Source organism: Sciurus carolinensis, chromosome 1 (assembly GCF_902686445.1).
Source record: "Sciurus carolinensis chromosome 1, mSciCar1.2, whole genome shotgun sequence".
In the NCBI taxonomy this organism is placed as follows: Eukaryota; Metazoa; Chordata; class Mammalia; order Rodentia; family Sciuridae; genus Sciurus; species Sciurus carolinensis.
Genome location: NC_062213.1, coordinates 27,827,238 through 27,846,986, shown reverse-complemented (window position 1 = coordinate 27,846,986; position 19,749 = coordinate 27,827,238). Strand labels below are relative to the sequence as shown.

Sequence of the window (19,749 nt, the reverse complement as noted above, 5' to 3'; positions counted from 1 at the left end):
GGTAGAAGTACCATTTCCTTCATGTAACATTTCGTCTCCTTTTACCATTTTTCCTTCCACTTGTAATTCACTATCTTGACACCACCACCCTCCCTCCAGGTTCACCTGCTTTGTATCATAAACACACTCTTTCTCAATCAGAAATTTTTACAAGAAGTTTTCCTTCTAACATGGACAGAATTTTTTAACATCTTTTCATACATATAATACCCTTAAGGATGGTCTCTGAAAAAAGTATTCTGTGGACAAATTTATTTGGAAAAACAATATTTTCCTCTTGTTTCCCAACAGAGGTTCAAAATATTATAAATAATAGCTAACAATTTTTGCACCATGTGCTAAATATTTTGTTAAATAGTTTATATTTAATATAATTCAGTTAGTAAAATTACTTTATAATTTAGCTGGTTTAATCCTTGTGGAGTAAATACCAATAAGGATAAACACAGTCTGACTCCACTGCATTCTTAAGTCCCACATTATGCACATATTAGAAATGTTGAAATGCAAAGCTGTAACAGAAGCTGTTAAGCTTTATTTAAATCATCATATTCCAAATTTAGGTCACCAAAGAACATTGATTTACTGTGAAAAACCTAGTATGGGACAGAAAACAGTTCTAACGTTTGCCATTTATAAACCAACCAGGGAAATGACATGATTTCTCACTAGAGTGTCCTGCTGCTTCTAAGTAAGCCACTGGTCTGTAAGGGCCATGTGATCATTTGGGCAGTCCTGAATAGGGTTAGAACAAACCCACAGTGCTTCTCTGGACTTAAGCAAATCCAAAATTCTAAATAACTTACTGATGAGTGTTTCTCTTCCAGCATACTCTACTTTTTTTCTCTCAAGAGACATGTCATTTAAAACATGGAAAAGACTTTGAAAAGAGGAAACTGAAATGAAAGAAGAGTCAAAAAGCTAACCAGTTGAAATATATTTTAAATGTAAATCAGAAAACACTATTTGATGATCTTTGGCTTTATTCTTGTTTAATCCATTCAGCAAGTACTTTCAACTTGGAGATCAGTGACCACTAAAAGTGTAGGAAATTCTGAAATAGTTTTCAAATTTCACAAAGTGTCCATGAATATTGTTTTAATTGAAGTTTCTAGTTTCCTTCAGATTCTCAGAAAATCTTTACACATGTGACTAAAAAACTAAGTTGCTAGGTTGGAACCTCCTGAAAACATTAGATTGCTAGGTGCAGATGTATACTACCAAAAACTAACCATTACCTAAAATTATCAGGGGGCTGAAAATACAATTCAAAGAGCTATAAAAAATATATAAATAAAAAGGAAAGAAGGAAGAAATAAAACAAAATGAAATTGCACTTTATGTCTTCTGACCTCTTCAGAAAGTGTTTCCCAAGGGACACTGAGTCGTGACATGGTATTAAAATTACATACATGAAATATATTTTATAATAATCTAAAATCAACTTCACACATTTATTACATGAATTTATGTGGAAGAAAAATGTACATAAATTCTTATCCTTAAGTATTATTTCCTTAAATACTTACGAATGCATTCAGGCTGAATCCCACTCCATGTGAGATCAGGGAGACAAGTGCGTGTTGTCGACCCTTGGAGCAAGTGTCCTTTTTTGCAGTGGAACTGTACAACACTTCCTACCTATAAGCAAATTAAAGAGAAAATAACACGTCCCAATGCAACTTCAAACACAGCAACAAATAGAAAAACCTGTGGATGAGAAAATACTTTGAGCTAAAATTTTGTATGGTAGTGGTGAAAACAAAAATTTGAAATGTGATTTAAAAGAAATTTGGTAAAGTTTATGATTGTGTTTGTATACCCTCATGAAATATTTGAGTATTCAACATTCACGAGGTGCCAAAATTTTTGTTATAAGATTGAGAAGAAAATATATGATATCCAAAGTCCACAAACTACATATGTGAATATAAGATAGACAGCAAATTAGGTAAAGATAAATAAAGATCAGTAACGTCAAACATGAAAATAAAGAAAATTAACACCATAAGAGGTATACATATTTTAGAGATGGCAAGTGCAAGACAAGGTCAGAACAAATGTGGTTATTAAAGGTTATGGTGATAATAAATATAAATAAAAAATTAATTTGTACTGTTTTAAAGAAAAGGAATTTCAATAAAAAATACAATAATGGTTTTTAAAATATGGTGTCCAGGTCAGTATCCTTATAAATATCAGCCAGAAATCCATTAGTAATGCAAGTTCTGGTGTGTTACCCCAGATTCACTGAATCAGAACCTCTTAGGGTGGAGTTCAGCAATCTGACTTAATAAAACCTTTGTGGGACTTTAATGAACACTAGCGTTTGAGAATGACTGAAATAAAATTATACGACAAGAACATGATGAGAAAATGTATGGAAGTAAAAATATACATTATTCATTTTAGGAAAAAAGAGTACAGTTGATTGGCATGAATTGTTCACAAAGTAAGCAAGGAAGTTGGGGTGGAAATGGCTGCATAAAGTGGGAAGCAGCGAGATACAACAAACAACAAAGCAGACCCCAGGGTACTGCAGACTTGGCTTTAATTCTGCATCTGACATTAATTAAGTATATCTCGCCTCTGAGATTTATTGTATCATCTATATACAATGAGAGACCAAGTAGGATATACAATCCAATTCACTCTGGGATGGAGTATGTTTTAAATAAATTCTAACTATAATGATGAAGTCAGAGCATACCTAAGAATCAGTATGGAAGAGTCTTAATGGTAGGCTATGGTATTTAAAAGAACGAAGAGCAATAATTTTATTTATAAGGTTGACACTACCATTTGAAGTTTGATTGTATGAAATCTAGATTGATTCTTGGCAGTAGGCTTGGTAAGGAAGTCATAAACTCAGAATATATTACAAGGAAAAGTCAACAAGATTTATTAAATAACTAGAGGTGGAGGACAAGATAAGTGATATTGAGGGTCTACCACTTCAGACAGCCCCTAGCAAATGGAGTCTGAGATGCTCAGTAAATGTTTCATGACTTCTGTCTTAGGCAATTTTCTGCATCCTGTTTTCATCAACTATGCATCAACTTTAGTCCTGAGATTTCTGATTTAAAAGAAGTTCAAAATTTATGAGTTTATATTAAAAATATAGGAATATTCTAAAGAAAAGATATACATATGATTTTTAATAATTCATATATTTATCATTTAATATAATGAAATACTAGGTAACATGTTTATCCATTCAATGTACTTACATACTCATTTCAATTATAAAGTGGACATGATACATAATTATAAACTGGATATTACTAGATTATTTTGTAGGGGTAAATATTGCTACATATGTTGGGATTAAATATTTAAAGTATCAGATTTAAAACATCCCATAGCTACAATAACTTTATGAGACAAACTCTAAATTCAAATAATGTATATTCTGTTGCCTAGAGTTCAATTTAAAGAGTGATACATCAGTTAATGAGATATGTGGATTTGGCACTTACTCCATAATTAATCTAACTGTTATATCAATCACTTTGACAGCTATTTCTTCCCCAACTCACTGCCACAACTACACACTACTAATCTATTTTTAGTAAAAATTATTCCAACTTATAATATTTTGGATAGAAAGATACATTATGTTGAGTACTTGCTTCAATAAGAGTTTTCATGGTCTCTAGCAAGGGTGATATATTTTTATGTTAATAATTATACCTATGTTAAATCTACTATGTAAACCTATATAGGCAAAGAGTGAAATTTAAGAAAATGGTTTCAGTGCCCTGTAACTCTTAACTTTCTCTTGCCCCTCCTAGGAGTGGGTTTACCATAGCTATAATTTTACTTCTTTGTTGTAGGCCACCTGATCAAACCAGGCTGAATACATTCTCACTCTCTTTGAAAATGCAGAACTAAGATTATGACAATCACTTTCTCTGTATGGCTGAGATGTACACAGAAATAATGCTGCCTTGGCCATATGGTCAATCTACAGAGATGAAAAATGAGGCAGATAAATTGAATGTAGTGGAAACACTGGCTAATACTATGCAGTGCCTAGATTCTGGGCATCTCACCTGGATTATTTCTCTTGGGGATTCAGACATACCTGCCCATGATTTATAACACTTTTAGGCTTAAGCTAACTCTAAATAGATTTTTACTTGCAAGCAAAAATTTTTCTGAACTTACACCTTTTGCTTATGAGACCATATTCATTTGGAATCCACCAATAAATTGTTATCAGTTAGAATTACATATCTTTTTAATTTTTATTGGCTCTATACATATTTAAGATTTATTATGCATAAATTTACATATACACCAATAACACATGTAAGAAAACTTATATCTCCAATTTAACATACTTGGTCTATTTTTAATTTTAATAGACATTTAAATAAATTATAATTAATTTGACTTTATCATATTTATAATCTAGTCTATTTGTACTTATCTATATAGAATATAATGTTCTAGTAAATGTTTATTAACCCAAATAAAATATATTCAGGATTAGGTTAAATGGTGCTAATACTTTTCAATTATTATGTAATACAAATTTTTAAATATAGAGTTATTTTGTTTAATTTTTTGCATAATTCTTCTAAACTCAATCATTTTCATTTTCATTATCTCAAATAATATGATAAAGAACTTATATTTTTCAGAAATCAACCTGATTTCATGCATAGATATTAATGTTAAGATTCTGTTCTTCCAGGATATTGTCACCAATTTGCTCTGTGATCAAAGCAAGTCACATTCTGTTTCTAATAAGATGAGAACTAATGTGTGTAGCTCGTTGCCCATTTTTCAGGATTTAGATCAATAGATAAAAACCTTTTATGGAGATATGACTCTAAAAACACTGCTATAATACAGACTGAGACATGTTTTTGCCCTTTTGTATTATCTGGACCAGACTGAGGCAAACCAGAAGAATTGGAAACACTATAAAATCAATGCTCACACTGTGCCTGAACTGTAGATAAATGAAAACTATATTTAGCAACAAAAATATGGCACTTTAGATGAGCCCTCCCTTTAGAAATGGATGTTCTTCAGGTTCACACTGAATTTCACTAAAAATAGCACCATTTAGAAAACCCTGCAACACAAAGCAATTGGGTAATGTGTAAACTGCCTATTTCCTTTTAGAATCAGTATGCACTTTGGCTCCCCTTAGACCTGTGTAACAGAAAACTTGCTGAATTTCTACATTAAATCTAAATTGGAAAAAGAGAGAACAAGTAAGTCATTCACACATGACTGGACATGCTAAGGAATTCTAATACAATCCAACTTTGTGTCGTATAATAATGGGTATGGTTAAATTATTTCTCAGAAATTTTCCACATCAGTGTCAAAGTCTAAAAAATCTTAGCCTTATATGCAATAATTTATTAAATAACCATATTTCTATTTATTTACTATTGTCTCAGAAGGCTCTCCTTTAACTTCTTTCTTTTTACCTTTCCTCACTGTCCCCCCACATCCTCTTGTAGAGTTCACTTATTTATTCCTTACTAATCAACGCGTCCATATGTCTTGCTTATGGATTTTCTCACACTTACTGTTATCTCTGCTTTTTTTTTTTTCATTCTATCCTCATGTTCACTCAGCCTTTTCTTTTCTTTTGTGGCCCTAGGGATTGAATGCAGTTCCTCACACATGCTAGTGCCCTTCCACTGTGCCATGTCCTCCGGACTCAGCAGCTTTCCCTCTTCCTGATTTCCTTTACTTCCCCTCTTTTGCTGTATGTTGCCTTTTTCATGTACTCATGAATGCAGATATAAGAATGACACTTTTTCTGTGTCACCAAGTTATAAGCACATGAAGCAAAGAAGCTTTCCAACTTAGTTTTATACTAAATGGAAATATCTACTTAAAGTACCCACTTGAAATCCAAATGTATTGTTCTGAGATCCATGCCGTGGCACTCCAGGGTTATCACATGAGGTACGAGTGGGTTCTAAAGTGAAGATTAAAAACACAATATTCCTTTAAAACTTATAATAGATACATTTCTCTCATACAAAACAATATTGAGTCATGTGGGGTTTAATGAAAGTGTCCCAAATAATAAAAAGAACATAAATCTAATAGCACCTCTCCATGGACAGAAACCTGATAATCTTGAAGAAAGAAATTCAGGTAGATTGCATTTGGCATTTATTATGTAATATTGAACTTTGAACCCTTCTAATATTAAAAGCACTTGACATTCAACTAACTCTGGAGATACAAAGTTAAGGGAAAATAAAGGTTAAGAAAGAAGTACACGCGCATGAAACTTTCACTGGAGGATCTTGCCAAGTTATGATTTCAGGTAGGGTAAAATTTTTGCAAAGGAGTAAGTCATTTATCGAAGCAGGATTTAGAAATTTGCATTTAACTGACATCTCTAGGATTCAGTTATAAAAATGGCAGAGCGGGTAGTCTCTGAGTTGCTCTGTATGACAGATGATTTGGTTAGGTTACCAAATGTGGCATTTAATATTAGGATAACAAAAATATACTTTGAAATCCATATCTTTTAGCTATTTTTGGAACAAGCTTCATTTCATATGAATATGCTTAATTAGCTATAAATATCTAAATAATTAATAGTATTTAATAATGCCATTATTCTGAACATTTTTTATTTTCATTTTACTGATATACAACAAAAATACTTCAAGTGTCTCTATAGAAATTTAAAATGCTAAAAATAATAACATGTTCTACCAATATTCATTTTTAGACTCTTCTAATTGCTTCTATATTTTGTTTTTCATATTCAACTAAATGTAGTTTTTATAATAAAGAAAACCATAAATTGTAACCATTTCCTATTAGTTCCAAAATGACTGAGCACAGACGCCGGTAGTGAATGTTACCTATACAATGTGGTGATGAGCCACTCCACGTGCCATCGGCTTGACATATTCTGGTGCTTGATCCCACTAATATGAAAGGAGGATTGCAGCTGAATGAAACCTCTGACTGGTATATAAAACTTTTGCCTTCTCGTTTTCCTTGGGAAGGTATACCAGGATCACCACAAAACTTTGCTAGAAGTGAAAATAAAGATATTTATAGCAAAAAATTGAGATTCAGGAGAATAAACAGTTTATAAAAATGGTGACAACTCGCAGGAATATTGCACTAGAGGGACGTATTATCCATAATAATCTATCCTAATTAAGAGGATAGATCTACATAAAGGCATAGTGAATGAAAAACTGAGTATAATATTTAAATAATACATTCAGATATTTTTCTAGCATACTTCATAAATACTTTGTTCTGTATTTTACATTGATCGGAATCAAGTCACATATCTCTATTTACATGATGGAAAGTTGGACGATCCTGAAAAGATGTATGACTCTAGGAAGCTGTGTCACACCAGTGTTCCAGCTCCTTCTCTACAACTACCCTTTCTTTTCTTCTTCTTTTTTTTCTTATTGGGGATTGAACCCAGGGGCACTTTACTACTGAGCTACATCCCCATCCCTTTCAACTTTTTTATTTTGAGACAGGGTCTCACTAAGTTGCTTAGAGCCTCACTATATTGCCCAGGATGGCCTTGAACTTTTGAACTTGCGATCATCCTGTCTCAGTCTCCCGAGTCACTGGGATTACTGGCATGAACCACCACTTTCAGCTTACAACCACCTTTTCTCACATGTCTATAAAAGACATAGTTATGTGTTGTACTCCAAACACTAGAATACCATATCCAAATATCTTATTCCTTCCTCTTCAAAGTAAAGCTGAATATTTTAAATTAAGAGATGTCAGTGATCTATTAAAACCACTGAAGAAATGCATTTGACAGGATTTCTAAACAAATAGTCTAGATGATTTCATTTAAAATACATTATTAACTGCTAAAGACTAATACTATTCTCAGTGGTTTTAGGTATGTGGACTTATCAGTAAAAATAAAGTAAGTAATCCCTACCCTTATGGGGCTTAAAGTGAAACTAACAATGAACACAATAAATAAGAAACAGAGGTAGTATGTGGGAAGGTAATAAGCTCCAGTTCAAGAGAAAGGTGCCGGGTCTGTATGTGTGTGCACAGTGGGTGGCAGGAGGTGGAGGCAGATGTGACATAAACTGCCAAAAGGGTATCTCACTAGAAAAGCTATGAAGGAAACAGAGTTCAGCCATTCTGATTCTCGAAGGCAGAGCATTCCAATGCCAAAGCTCTGGGCTAGGACATATCCAACAAGCTAGACAAAGAATAAGGAGGCCAATGTGACTGGCCTAGCATGAGCCCACAGACGTGTAATAGCAGATAAGATCGAATCATTTCAGATCTAGTAGATAACCCAGGCAAATGTACCTATATCAAATGCTTTCAATTTCTTTATTGCGGTCAAAACGCACAACGTTTAATTTGTTATTTCAGTCAATTTTTAAATGTGCAGATTTAGCACCTAAAAACTTATTTCCCTGTGAAGCAAAGAAAGGAGCAATAACCATATATTTTTAAGAGTAACTATTGCCTTGGGATCCTTATAAGTTGGGTGGTGTGAGGGAGGTCTCTGACTGGACAGGATACCTGCCAGGAAAACAAGAATAAAGTAGGGATCCAAGGTCAACTGGGCTACATTCCTATCCTAATCATAGAACACTTTATTTGGGGGGGTCAATATTCAAAGAACCTTCCCAGAAGGATTTTAGGATAAACCTTGAATTCTTAAACCTCTTTTCTAACAACGTTGTTTTTTAATTAAAAATAAAAGTAATCAATGAATATATTGTGTAACAAAAGAGAATTTTTTTCAGAGTAAAGTAATATAGGTAAAATAACACAAACATTGGTTTATTGTGTTTTCTTTTAATTTTCATCCTCTCTCAGGTATTATAAACTTTACTGCCACTTGGCATTCAAGCACTCTGGCAGAATAATCTCAAACCTGTAGGCTAAGGACCTTGTCTTATTCAATTTCATATATCTAGCATAGTTTGAATTTGATGCATGCTTTCTTAAGTGAATTTCATCATTGAGCATTTCAGCTTGAGCAGTCATTTCTATAGTTATTTAATGGCCTATTTCTGAAGTGTTTCTCTTGCATATCTTGTTGAATCATTCATCTCAGAATCTTATTTTTGTGCAGTAATAAAGAAAGGAGGGAGAGACAACCGTAAAACTCAATTTCCCCTGCTGTGTTACTCCATCTGTTTTCTACCTGGGGATTTTCATGTAGTAAGCAAAAGACTCTACTGATGTTGGGTTTAGAGACACTAAATATCTAAGTAGGGTCCAACTGTCTACAACTCATGCTACAATAATTTATTTGTAATATAAATATGATTTTTGTTTTGCTTTGTATTCTTACAAATTAATTCTGAAATAATACTTTCTGGGTATACATTATACAGTAATCTCTCTACAAATAATGATCTTTAATTTTTTAAAATATTTTTTAGTTGTCACAGGATCTTTTATTTTATTTACTTATTTATATGTGGTGCTGAGGACCAAATCCAGACACTCACACATGCCAGGCAAGTGCTCTGCCACTGAGCCACAACTCCAGCCCCATGATCTTTAATTTCTATGCTTACCCTGCTAATTTTAGATGTACAAAAACATATCATAATGAGAACTCGATGTGAATGAACATGTAAAAGTGGCAGATTTATTGTGAACAGAGATTTGTGGGTAAATTTAAAAAGCAATCAAATGAGATCAATTGGACATAAATAAGAATTATTTTCCAAAAGTAATCTAAGAGGGTCTCTTCTCTGAGGAAAATTTTGAAAAAATTGTTTTGACAAGTTTATCACCCAAACAGTTAAGCCTAAAACGTGGAGTCAGACCAGAAGGAACATGATAAGAATACAATGATAAGAATATATAAAGAGGGACGGGGGCCAAGATGGCGGACTAGAGGGCGGCTGCATTTCATGTTGCTCTAGGATGCAAGATTCAAAAGAGGAGATAGTGAGAGACTTGGGACCAACTCAAAGCCGCCAGGTGAGTCTCTCCTGTTGGGGAGGTGTCCCGGATGGAGCGGTAGCCCCGGAACACAGGGAATTTGTGAAGTGGAGTTGCTCGGCGAGACGCCCCTCCCCCCGCTGGAGCGGTAAACACGGACAACTGGGATCATCGTAGAGGAGGTGGCTCAGCACAGCGCTTGGACTCGAGCAACCACTGGGGCTCCGGGCAACTACCTGAGGAGGAGCTGCGTGGCAAGCTGTTTAGACCCAGAACGACCGCTTCTGAATACCGGGGGGTGGCGGAGGAAGAGGAGAAGCCCGGCGGGTCGTTTGGTCTAGGAGTGACTGCATCAGAGCCACAGGCGGTGGCCAGAGGAGGAGCTGCGTGGTGAGCTGTTTGAACTCAGGGCCAGCGCTCCTGAACACCGGGGGACTGACCGGAGGAAGAGGAGGAGCGCGGCGGGACGCTTGGTCTAGGAGTGACTGCATCAGAGCCACAGGCAGTTGCCAGAGGAGGAGCTGCGTGGTGAACTGTTTGAACTCAGAACAACTGCTCCAGAACACTGGTGGCCTGCCTGGAGGAGGAGAGCGGTGGGTCACTTGGTCTAGGAGTGACTGCATCAGAGCCACAGGTGGTTGCCAGAGGAGGAGGCGAGTGGTGAGTTGATTGGACTAAAAGCGACCGCTCCTGAACACCGGTGGCCTGCCTGGAGGAGGAGCGTGGTGAGTCACTTGGTCTCGGAGGCACCGCTCCTGAACACCCGGGGGGCTACCCCAAGGAGGAGGAGGAGGAATAGGGCGGGTCACTTGGACTTGGAGTGACTGCCTAGGGCTACGGGTGGTTGGCAGGAGGAGGAGACCCGAAGTGAGTTGTTTGGACTCCTAGTGACTGCGTCGGAAACCGGGCTGCTGTCCGGTGGAGGAGGCGTGTGGCGGGTCTCTGGGTCTCGGAGCTATTGTACGGGGCTCCAGGTGGTGGCTCAGAGGAGGGGCTGCATAGCCAGGCAATTGGTGCAGAGCAGGGTCCCAGGAGCTAGGTGGCTTCTTGCTGGAAGAGCTGCACAGAGACACGCCTAGGGGCGGAGCGAAGTTTCCAGGGCGGCGGGCAGATTCTCTGGGAGAGGCAGCCTAAGGAGACTCGCCTGCGAAGGGTGAGGCTCCCAGGCCCAGGACGTAGGTCCGGGCCCCTGGGATCGTTGCAGAGGAAGACAGCCCAGCCCAGGTAGTAGTTGTAGATTGAGGGGAACCTCTAGGAGGGCAACTGACCAGCGAGACGTCCCCACCGAGTGAGTCTTCCCGGCCGGGGGAGGTTTTCCCACAGGGACGGTAAAACCAGAGACACAGGCACAAACAGGCCTTGCCTCAGCCCGCAGTCTAGTTCCCCATTGGATGACCATTGGTCAACAAGTGGAGGCACCTCTGCCCACTAGCAGGGAATATACGCCACCTGAGGGTCACCACCCCTAGAGAGGCAGCTTCTTCATGGAGCTCTGCATTATCAACCTCCTCCAAGACTTCAGGCTACTGAAGGATAAGAGGGGATATACTAGCAATCTTCAGGGACATCATAAGTTGATAGAGGAAATCTGCAATATCTTAATGACCCACTGATTCCTGAACAATATGAGAAAACAAGGGAAGAAAATGCCCCAAACAAATCTAGATGTTACATCAATAAAACCCAACGACAGCATGGCAGAAGAAATGACAGAAAGGGAGTTCAGAATGTACATAATTAAAATGATTAGGGAAGCAAATGATGAGATGAAAGAGCAAATGCAGGCATTGAACGATTGCACCAATCGACAGTTAACAGAGCAAATTCAGGAAGCAAAAGATCATTTCAATAAAGAGTTAGAGATATTGAAAAAAAACCAAACAGAAATCCTTGAAATGAAGGAAACAATAAACCAAATTAAGAACTCCATAGAAAGCATAACCAATAGGATAGAACAGCTGGAAGATAGAACTTCAGATATTGAAGACAAAATATTTAACCTCCAAAACAAAGTTGAACAAACAGAGAAGATGGTGAGAAATCATGAACAGAATCTCCAAGAACTATGGGATATCATGAAAAGGCCAAATTTGAGAATTATTGGGATTGAGGAAGACTTAGAGAAACAAACCAAAGGAATGAACAATCTATTTGAAGAAATAATATCAGAAAATTTCCCAAATCTGAAGAATGAAATGGAAAATCAAGTCCAAGAGGCTTATAGGACTCCAAATACACAAAATTACAACAGACCCACACCAAGGCACATTATAATGAAAATACCTAACATACAAAATAAAGACAGAATTTTAAAGGCTATGAGAGAAAAGAACCAAATTACATTCAGGGGGAAGCCAATACGGATATCAGCAGATTTTTCAATCCAGACCCTAAAAGCTAGAAGGGCCTGGAACAACATTTTTCAAGCTCTGAAAGAAAATGGATGCCAACCAAGAATCTTATACCCAGCAAAACTTACCTTCAAATTTGACGATGAAATAAAATCATTCCATGATAAACAAAAGCTAAAAGAATTTACAAAAAGAAAGCCAGCATTACAGAACATTCTCAGCAAAATATTTCATGAGGAAGAGATAAAAAACAAAGAAGCAAATCAGCAAAGGGAGGAATTATCCTAAAGGAACTGTCAAATAAAGAAGGAACCAAGATGTGTCAAAAATTTTAAATATGAACCAAATGACTGGGAATACAAATCATATCTCAATAATAACCCTGAATGTTAATGGCCTGAATTCATCAATCAAAAGACATAGACTGGCAGATTGGATTAAAAAGAAAGATCCAACAATATGTTGCCTGCAAGAGACTCACCTCATAGAAAGAGATACCCATAGACTAAAGGTGAAAGGATGGGGAAAAACATACCATGCACATGGACTCAGCAAAAAAGCTGGAGTATCCATCCTCATTTCAGATAATGTGGACTTCAAGCCAATGTTAGTCAGAAGGGATAAAGAAGGACATTTCATACTGCTTAAGGGAAGCATAAATCAGCAAGATATAACAATCATAAACATCTATGCCCCAAACAGTGGCTCATCCATGTATGTTAAACAAATCCTTCTCAATTTTAGAAACCAAATAGACCATAACACAATAATACTAGGTGATTTTAACACGCCTCTTTCACCACTGGACAGATCTTCCAAACAAAAATTGAACAAAGAAACCATAGATCTCAATAACACAATCAATAATTTAGACTTAACAGACATTTGTAGAATATACCATCCAACCAAGAATGAATACACTTTCTTCTCAGCAGCACATGGATCCTTCTCTAAAATAGACCATATATTATGCCACAAAACTAATGTCAGCAAATACAAGAAGATAAAGACACTACCTTGTATTCTATCAGATCATAATGGATTGAAATTAGAAATTAATGAAAGAGTAAAAAACAGAAACTACTCCAAAACCTGGAGATTAAACAATATGCTACTATATGATGATTGGATAACAGAAGATATTAGGAAGGAAATTAAAAAATTCTTAGAGGTAAACAAGAACAAAGAAACATCATATCAAAATCTCTGGGACACTATGAAAGTCGTACTTAGAGGAAGATTTATTTCATGGAGCGCATTTAATAAAAGAAGTAAAACTCAAAAAATAAATGACCTAACACTACAGCTCAAAGCCCTAGAAAAAGAAGAACAGACGAACACCAAAAGTAGTAGAAGACAGGAAATAGTTAAACTGAGAGCTGAAATCAACGAAATTGAAACGAAAGAAACAATACAAAAAATTGACAAAATAAATAGTTGGTTCTTCGAAAAAATAAACAAAATTGATAAACCTTTAGCCACACTAACAAAGAGAAGACAAGAGAAAACCCAAATCACTAAAATTCAGAATGAACAAGGAAATATCACAACAGACACGACTGAAATACAAAACATAATTAGAAGCTATTTTGAAAATCTATACTCCAACAAAATAGAAAATTTCGAAGACATCAACAGGTTTCTAGAGACATATGAATTGCCTAAACTGAACGAGGAGGACATACACAATTTAAATAGACCAATTTCAAGTAATGAAATAGAAGAAGTCATCAAAAGCCTTCCAACAAAGAAAAGTCCAGGACCAGATGGGTTCTCAGCCAAGTTCTACAAAACTTTTAAATAAGAGCTCATTCCAATACTTTGCAAAGTATTCCAGAAAATAGAAGAGGAGGGAACTCTCCCAAACTCATTCTATGAAGCCAATATTACCCTGATTCCTAAACCAGACAGAGAGACATCAAGGAAAGAAAATTTCAGACCAATATCCTTAATGAACATCGACACAAAAATTCTCAACAAAATTTTAGCAAATCGCATACAAAAACATATTAAAAAGATAGTGCACCATGATCAAGTGGGTTTCATCCCAGGGATGCAAGGTTGGTTCAACATCAGGAAATCAATAAATGTAATTCACCATATCAATAGACTTAAAGTCAAGAATCACATGATTATTTCCATAGATGCAGAAAAAGCATTTGATAAAATACAGCATCCCTTCATGCTCAAAACACTAGAAAAAATAGGGATAGTGGGAACATTCCTTAACATTGTAAAGGCCATCTATGCTAAACCCATGGCTAATATCATTCTAAATGGTGAAAAACTGAAAGCATTCCCTCTAAAAACTGGAACAAGGCAGGGATGCCCTCTTTCAGCACTTCTATTCAATATCATCCTTGAAACTCTAGCCAGAGCAATTAGACAGACCAAAGAAATTAAAGGGATACGAATAGGAAAAGAAGAACTCAAACTATCCCTATTTGCTGATGATATGATGGTATACTTAGAGGAACCAGGAAATTCCACCAGAGAACTTTTAGATCTCATAAGTGAATTCAGTAAAGTAGCGGGATATAAGATCAATGCACATAAATCTAAGGCATTTTTATACATAAGCAATGAATCTTCAGAAAGAGAAATTAGGAAAACTACCCCATTCACAATAGCTTCAAAAAAAATAAAGTATTTGGGAATCAATCTCACAAAAGAGGTGAAAGATCTCTACAATGAGAACTACAGAACACTAAAGAAAGAAATTCAAGAAAACCTTAGAAGATGGAAAGATCTCCCATGTTCTTGGATAGGAAGAATTAATATTGTCAAAATGGCCATACTACCAAAAGTGCTATACAGATTCAATGCAATTCCAATTAAAATCCCAATGATGTACCTTACAGAAATAGAGCAAGCAATTATGAAATTCATCTGGAAGAATAAAAAACCCAGAATAGCTAAAGCAATCCTCAGTAGCAAGAGCGAAGCAGGGGGTATCGCAATACCAGATCTTCAACTCTACTACAAAGCAATAGTAACAAAAACGGCATGGTATTGGTACCAAAATAGAAAGGTGGATCAATGGTACAGAATAGAGGACATGGACACAAACCCAAATAAATACAATTTTCTCATACTAGACAAAGGGGCCAAAAATATGCAATGGAGAAAAGATAGCCTCTTCAACAAATGGTGCTGGGAGAATTGGAAATCCATATGCAACAGAATGAAACTAAACCCATATCTCTCACCATGCACGAAACTAAACTCAAAATGGATTAAGGATCTCGGAATCAGACCAGAGACCTTGCATCTTATAGAAGAAAAAGTAGGTCCAGAGCTTCAACATGTTGGCTTAGGACCAGACTTCCTCAACAGGACTCCCATAGCACAAGAAATAAAAGCAAGAATTAATAACTGGGATAGATTCAAACTAAAAAGCTTTCTCTCAGCAAAGGAAACTATCAGCAATGCGAAGAAAGAGCCTACAGAGTGGGAGAAAATCTTTGCCAATCATACTTCAGATAGAGCGCTAATCTCCAGAATCTGTAAAGAACTCAAAAAACTCTACACCAAGAATGTAAATAATCCAATTGACAAATGGGCTAAAGAAATGAATAGACACTTCACAGAAGAAGATATACAAGCAATCAACAAACATATGGAAAAATGTTCAACATCTCTAGTAATAAGAGAAATGCAAATCAAAACCACCCTAAGATTCCATCTCACCCCAATTAGAATGGCGATTATCAAGAATACAAGCAACAACAGGTGTTGGCGAGGATGTGGGGAGAAAGGTACACTCTTACATTGCTGGTGGGGCTGCAAATTAGTGCAGCCACTCTGGAAAGCAGTGTGGAGATTCCTTAGAAAACTTGGAATGGAACCACCATTTGACCCAGCTATCCCACTCCTTGGCCTATACCCAAAGGACTTAAAATCAGCATACTACAGAGATACAGCCACATCAATGTTCATAGCTGCTCAGTTCACAATAGCCAGATTGTGGAACCAACCCAGATGTCCTTCAATTGATGAATGGATAAAGAAACTGTGGTATATATATCCAATGGAATATTACTCAGCCATAAAGAATGATAAAATTATGGCATTTGCAGGCAAATGGATGAAACTGGAGAATATCATGCTAAGTGAGATAAGCCAATCTCAAAAAACCAAAGGAAGAATGATATCGCTAATAAGTGGATGATGACACATAATGGGGGGTGGGAAGGGTTAGTGTTGGGGTTGGAGTTGGGTTTAGGGAGGGGGGCAGGAATGGAGAAAGGAAGGACTGTATAGAGGGTAAAGAGGGGTGGGAGGGGTGGGGGGGAGGGGAAAAAATGGCAGAATGAATCAAACAACTTTACCCTATGTAAATTTATGATTACATATATGGTATGCCTTTACTCCATGTACAGACAGAGAAACAACATGTATCCCATTTGTTTACAATAAAAAAAAAAAAAAAGAGTGACTATACTGGAAAATACTTTTAAATTTGAATTTTAACTAAGCATTGGAGGGAGCTTAACAAACTCATATTTGTTCTAGCAAATTTGAAAATTTTAAGTAACAATCGTCAGTTTAACACATCATCATAATATGGAAGTTATACTTACGTAAGCACTGAGGTACTTCTCCACTCCAGGTACCATTCCCTACACAGGTCAAAACAGCAGGAAAGGATAATTCATATCCTGGAGAACAGATGTAGCTAATACTGAAACCCCAGTCGAAATTTGTTCCTTCCAGCCTTCCATTAGAGATCTGGGGAGGGGTTGGGCAGGTAACAGCTGCAATTACATTAAAAGTGATTAGACACAGCTGTTGAAATATCCTGAGTGTAAAAAATAAATAAATATCATTAGAAGAAGCATATGTGCTAATATAACCTTTCAGAGGACAATGCCCTGTGACATGTTTTATTCTCCTAGTAGTATTCTTGAAACATCCCTGGAATTAATCCCTCCAGGATGCTACTTTTTCTTGGCAACATAATGGCTACTGGTAGTCAGAAATTCTTTTAAAAAATAGCGAGCTTCCTTCTCTCTAAGAAAAGACAGCATATTGCAACTGATAAATTATTGGTTTTATATAAAATTATTTTTCAAGACTTTTAGACTGAAGAACTTGGTGGCTTGGCTACATATGTTATCAGCATTGTAACTAAGGAATTTGGAAATAGTTGTGTAACAGTTTAGAAAACAGATCATGTGTCCAGTTACAATAGCCAAACTGGTTCCCATAACCACTTAGGTTCATAAGTTAAAACCTATTATAGGATCTATAAATGTATTTCTAAAATTTTAAAACTTTATTTGGTTTAAATTGTTTTAAGTTGTTCTGAAGCAGTAACGGATTGACTAAGGTAGCCGAGATGAAAGGGATAGGAGAGATACCAACTTCAAATAGTATTACGTGGACTAGTGACATAGATGAATAATTTTTCAAGTTCATTAACATTGCAATTGCCAGTATGAATTAATGAATGTATAACCTCTAAGCTCATCTGATCATATATTTTTAATATACTAACTGTATATGTATAGTGATCCAATTTAGAAACTGTGTAATCCAGAAAAATATCACATTGAAACTATTATTTTTATACGGTGTAAGTCAGGGAGATTGCAAACTATTAATCCGTTGACATCTACAAAGATGCATAAACTATAAATTTCAATTATTTTAAAACAATACAAATTGACATTGTATTCACAATCAGAAAACTAGTGGAACTATAAGGAAAATATTTCCAGTAGAGGAAATAAATAGCATAAAGTTGCAAATCTATACCCATATAGGAAAAAAATGAATAATTCAAGTTTACATTTTTTGAAGAAAGTTACTCCCTTTGCTTAGAAGAATGACAGTTCTATATATAATTCAGACTAGCTGTTCCTAAATTAAAGTTTTGTGCCCCATCTTTGAATGACTTGACTCAAGTGGCTTCCTAAATTAGTTATAATTCATTAAAGTTACATTCTTTGTAAAATATTTGCCAATCAATATAAGTAACATTGGTGATTATGTATCAGAGTACATCCTATTTGTGTTCTTTTTGTTGCATTCATTGCCACCACTCACAATAAGATATAATGTTTTTGTCAAAATACCATTCTTAAATCCTGAATATTACAATAGGCTTTTAAAGAAAAACATGTAAGCCATTTCTCAATACCATAAACAAGAAATAAACTGAAAAATTTTAAAAATTGTACTTTAAATTTTTATATAAAAATTAAGGAGATATGTGGTGGTTATCACTTGAAAATGTCGATAAAGTCATTATCATACCTCTACAAGTTGGCATTACTCCACTCCATGTGCCATTAGTAGTACAAGTCCTGACTCTGGAACCATTTAATTCCATCGTATAACCTGGCTGGCACATGTAGGAAACATTTTGTCCAACCACATTATCATCACCATATCTCAATCCATTGGCTGGTATGCCTGGGTCTCCACAACTGATGACTGTCAGTATTGGATTAGAAGAGCAGATGGTTAATGTGCATGTATTTAATGGAGAGTAGCAGTAAGCATATGGTACATTTAATACATAAGCAGGGGAAATTAGTTATCATTTTCATTTTTAACTATAAAACATAAGCATGTTTAAGCCACATACTGGCAGTTCTTGATTATGATCAGGTGTGCTTTTTACAAATTCTATACACATGGTTCAGAAATAATCACTTAGGACCTTAACAACCTAGGTAAATATGCCATGACATTGTAGGAAATTCCAATGCAGTAACCCATTTTAACCTGCATTATATGACCACAGAGAAACCATTGTAGGAAATCATTTCTAACACATCTAAAGTTTGTATTCCTACATGTGGCTTGCTGGACTAAGAGTATGTTTTCCCCACAGCATCACTCAATTGGATATAGCAATAGATTTTATTCAAAACAATACTAAGTCTAAAAGAAATATTTTTGAATGAATATAAAATGTAAAATGATCACACAGAGGATATAATGCCTGACTTTGGACTCAGTGGGCTCAAAATTTGAAGAAGAAATCATTATTGGTTGTGGGGAAATCAATTTCCCATTTCTAACAAATAATTGTCAACCCAGGCAGAAGACAACCTCAAAAAATTGCAACTTCTACTCTACAGTGTGCTTGCTACCTGAACTGGGATGGTTGTGAGGTCATTCCAGTCCAAATCCTTGACCAATATTCCACAGTATTATCAGCTTAGGACAGGGACAGTTATGCCCCCAACCACCATGAATGTACCATTTCTGATCCTCCACATTTGCAATCAACCCCCAATGGAAGGTAAGACAACAGCACAGTGTGAACCTCTCTCTACTGATGACACGATCAATAAGCTGTGTTAAAGGCATTGGTGATCCCAGAGCAGGAACAAGAATAGGGAGACCAAGCAGGGTCAGGGCCACCAGGCTGTGGGGTGCAAAAGCATAGGACCCAACTCAGGAATATTGGGAAGCAGAGTGCTCATTCCAAGTTCTTAGCACATGTTCCAGTGTCCCAGTAGAC

The 19,749-nt window shown here is 36.1% G+C and overlaps 1 protein-coding gene across 1 annotated transcript in view; it reads right to left on the bottom strand.

Annotated features, from left to right (window-relative positions):
- Csmd3 (CUB and Sushi multiple domains 3) overlaps positions 1-19,749 on the bottom strand; it is a 1,190,022-nt gene that overhangs the window by 17,055 nt on the left and 1,153,218 nt on the right. The window contains 5 exon segments of the mRNA XM_047516388.1: positions 1,530-1,641; positions 5,880-5,953; positions 6,861-7,034; positions 16,853-17,026; positions 18,531-18,710. Coding sequence (XP_047372344.1) covers positions 1,530-1,641; positions 5,880-5,953; positions 6,861-7,034; positions 16,853-17,026; positions 18,531-18,710 — 714 coding nt within the window.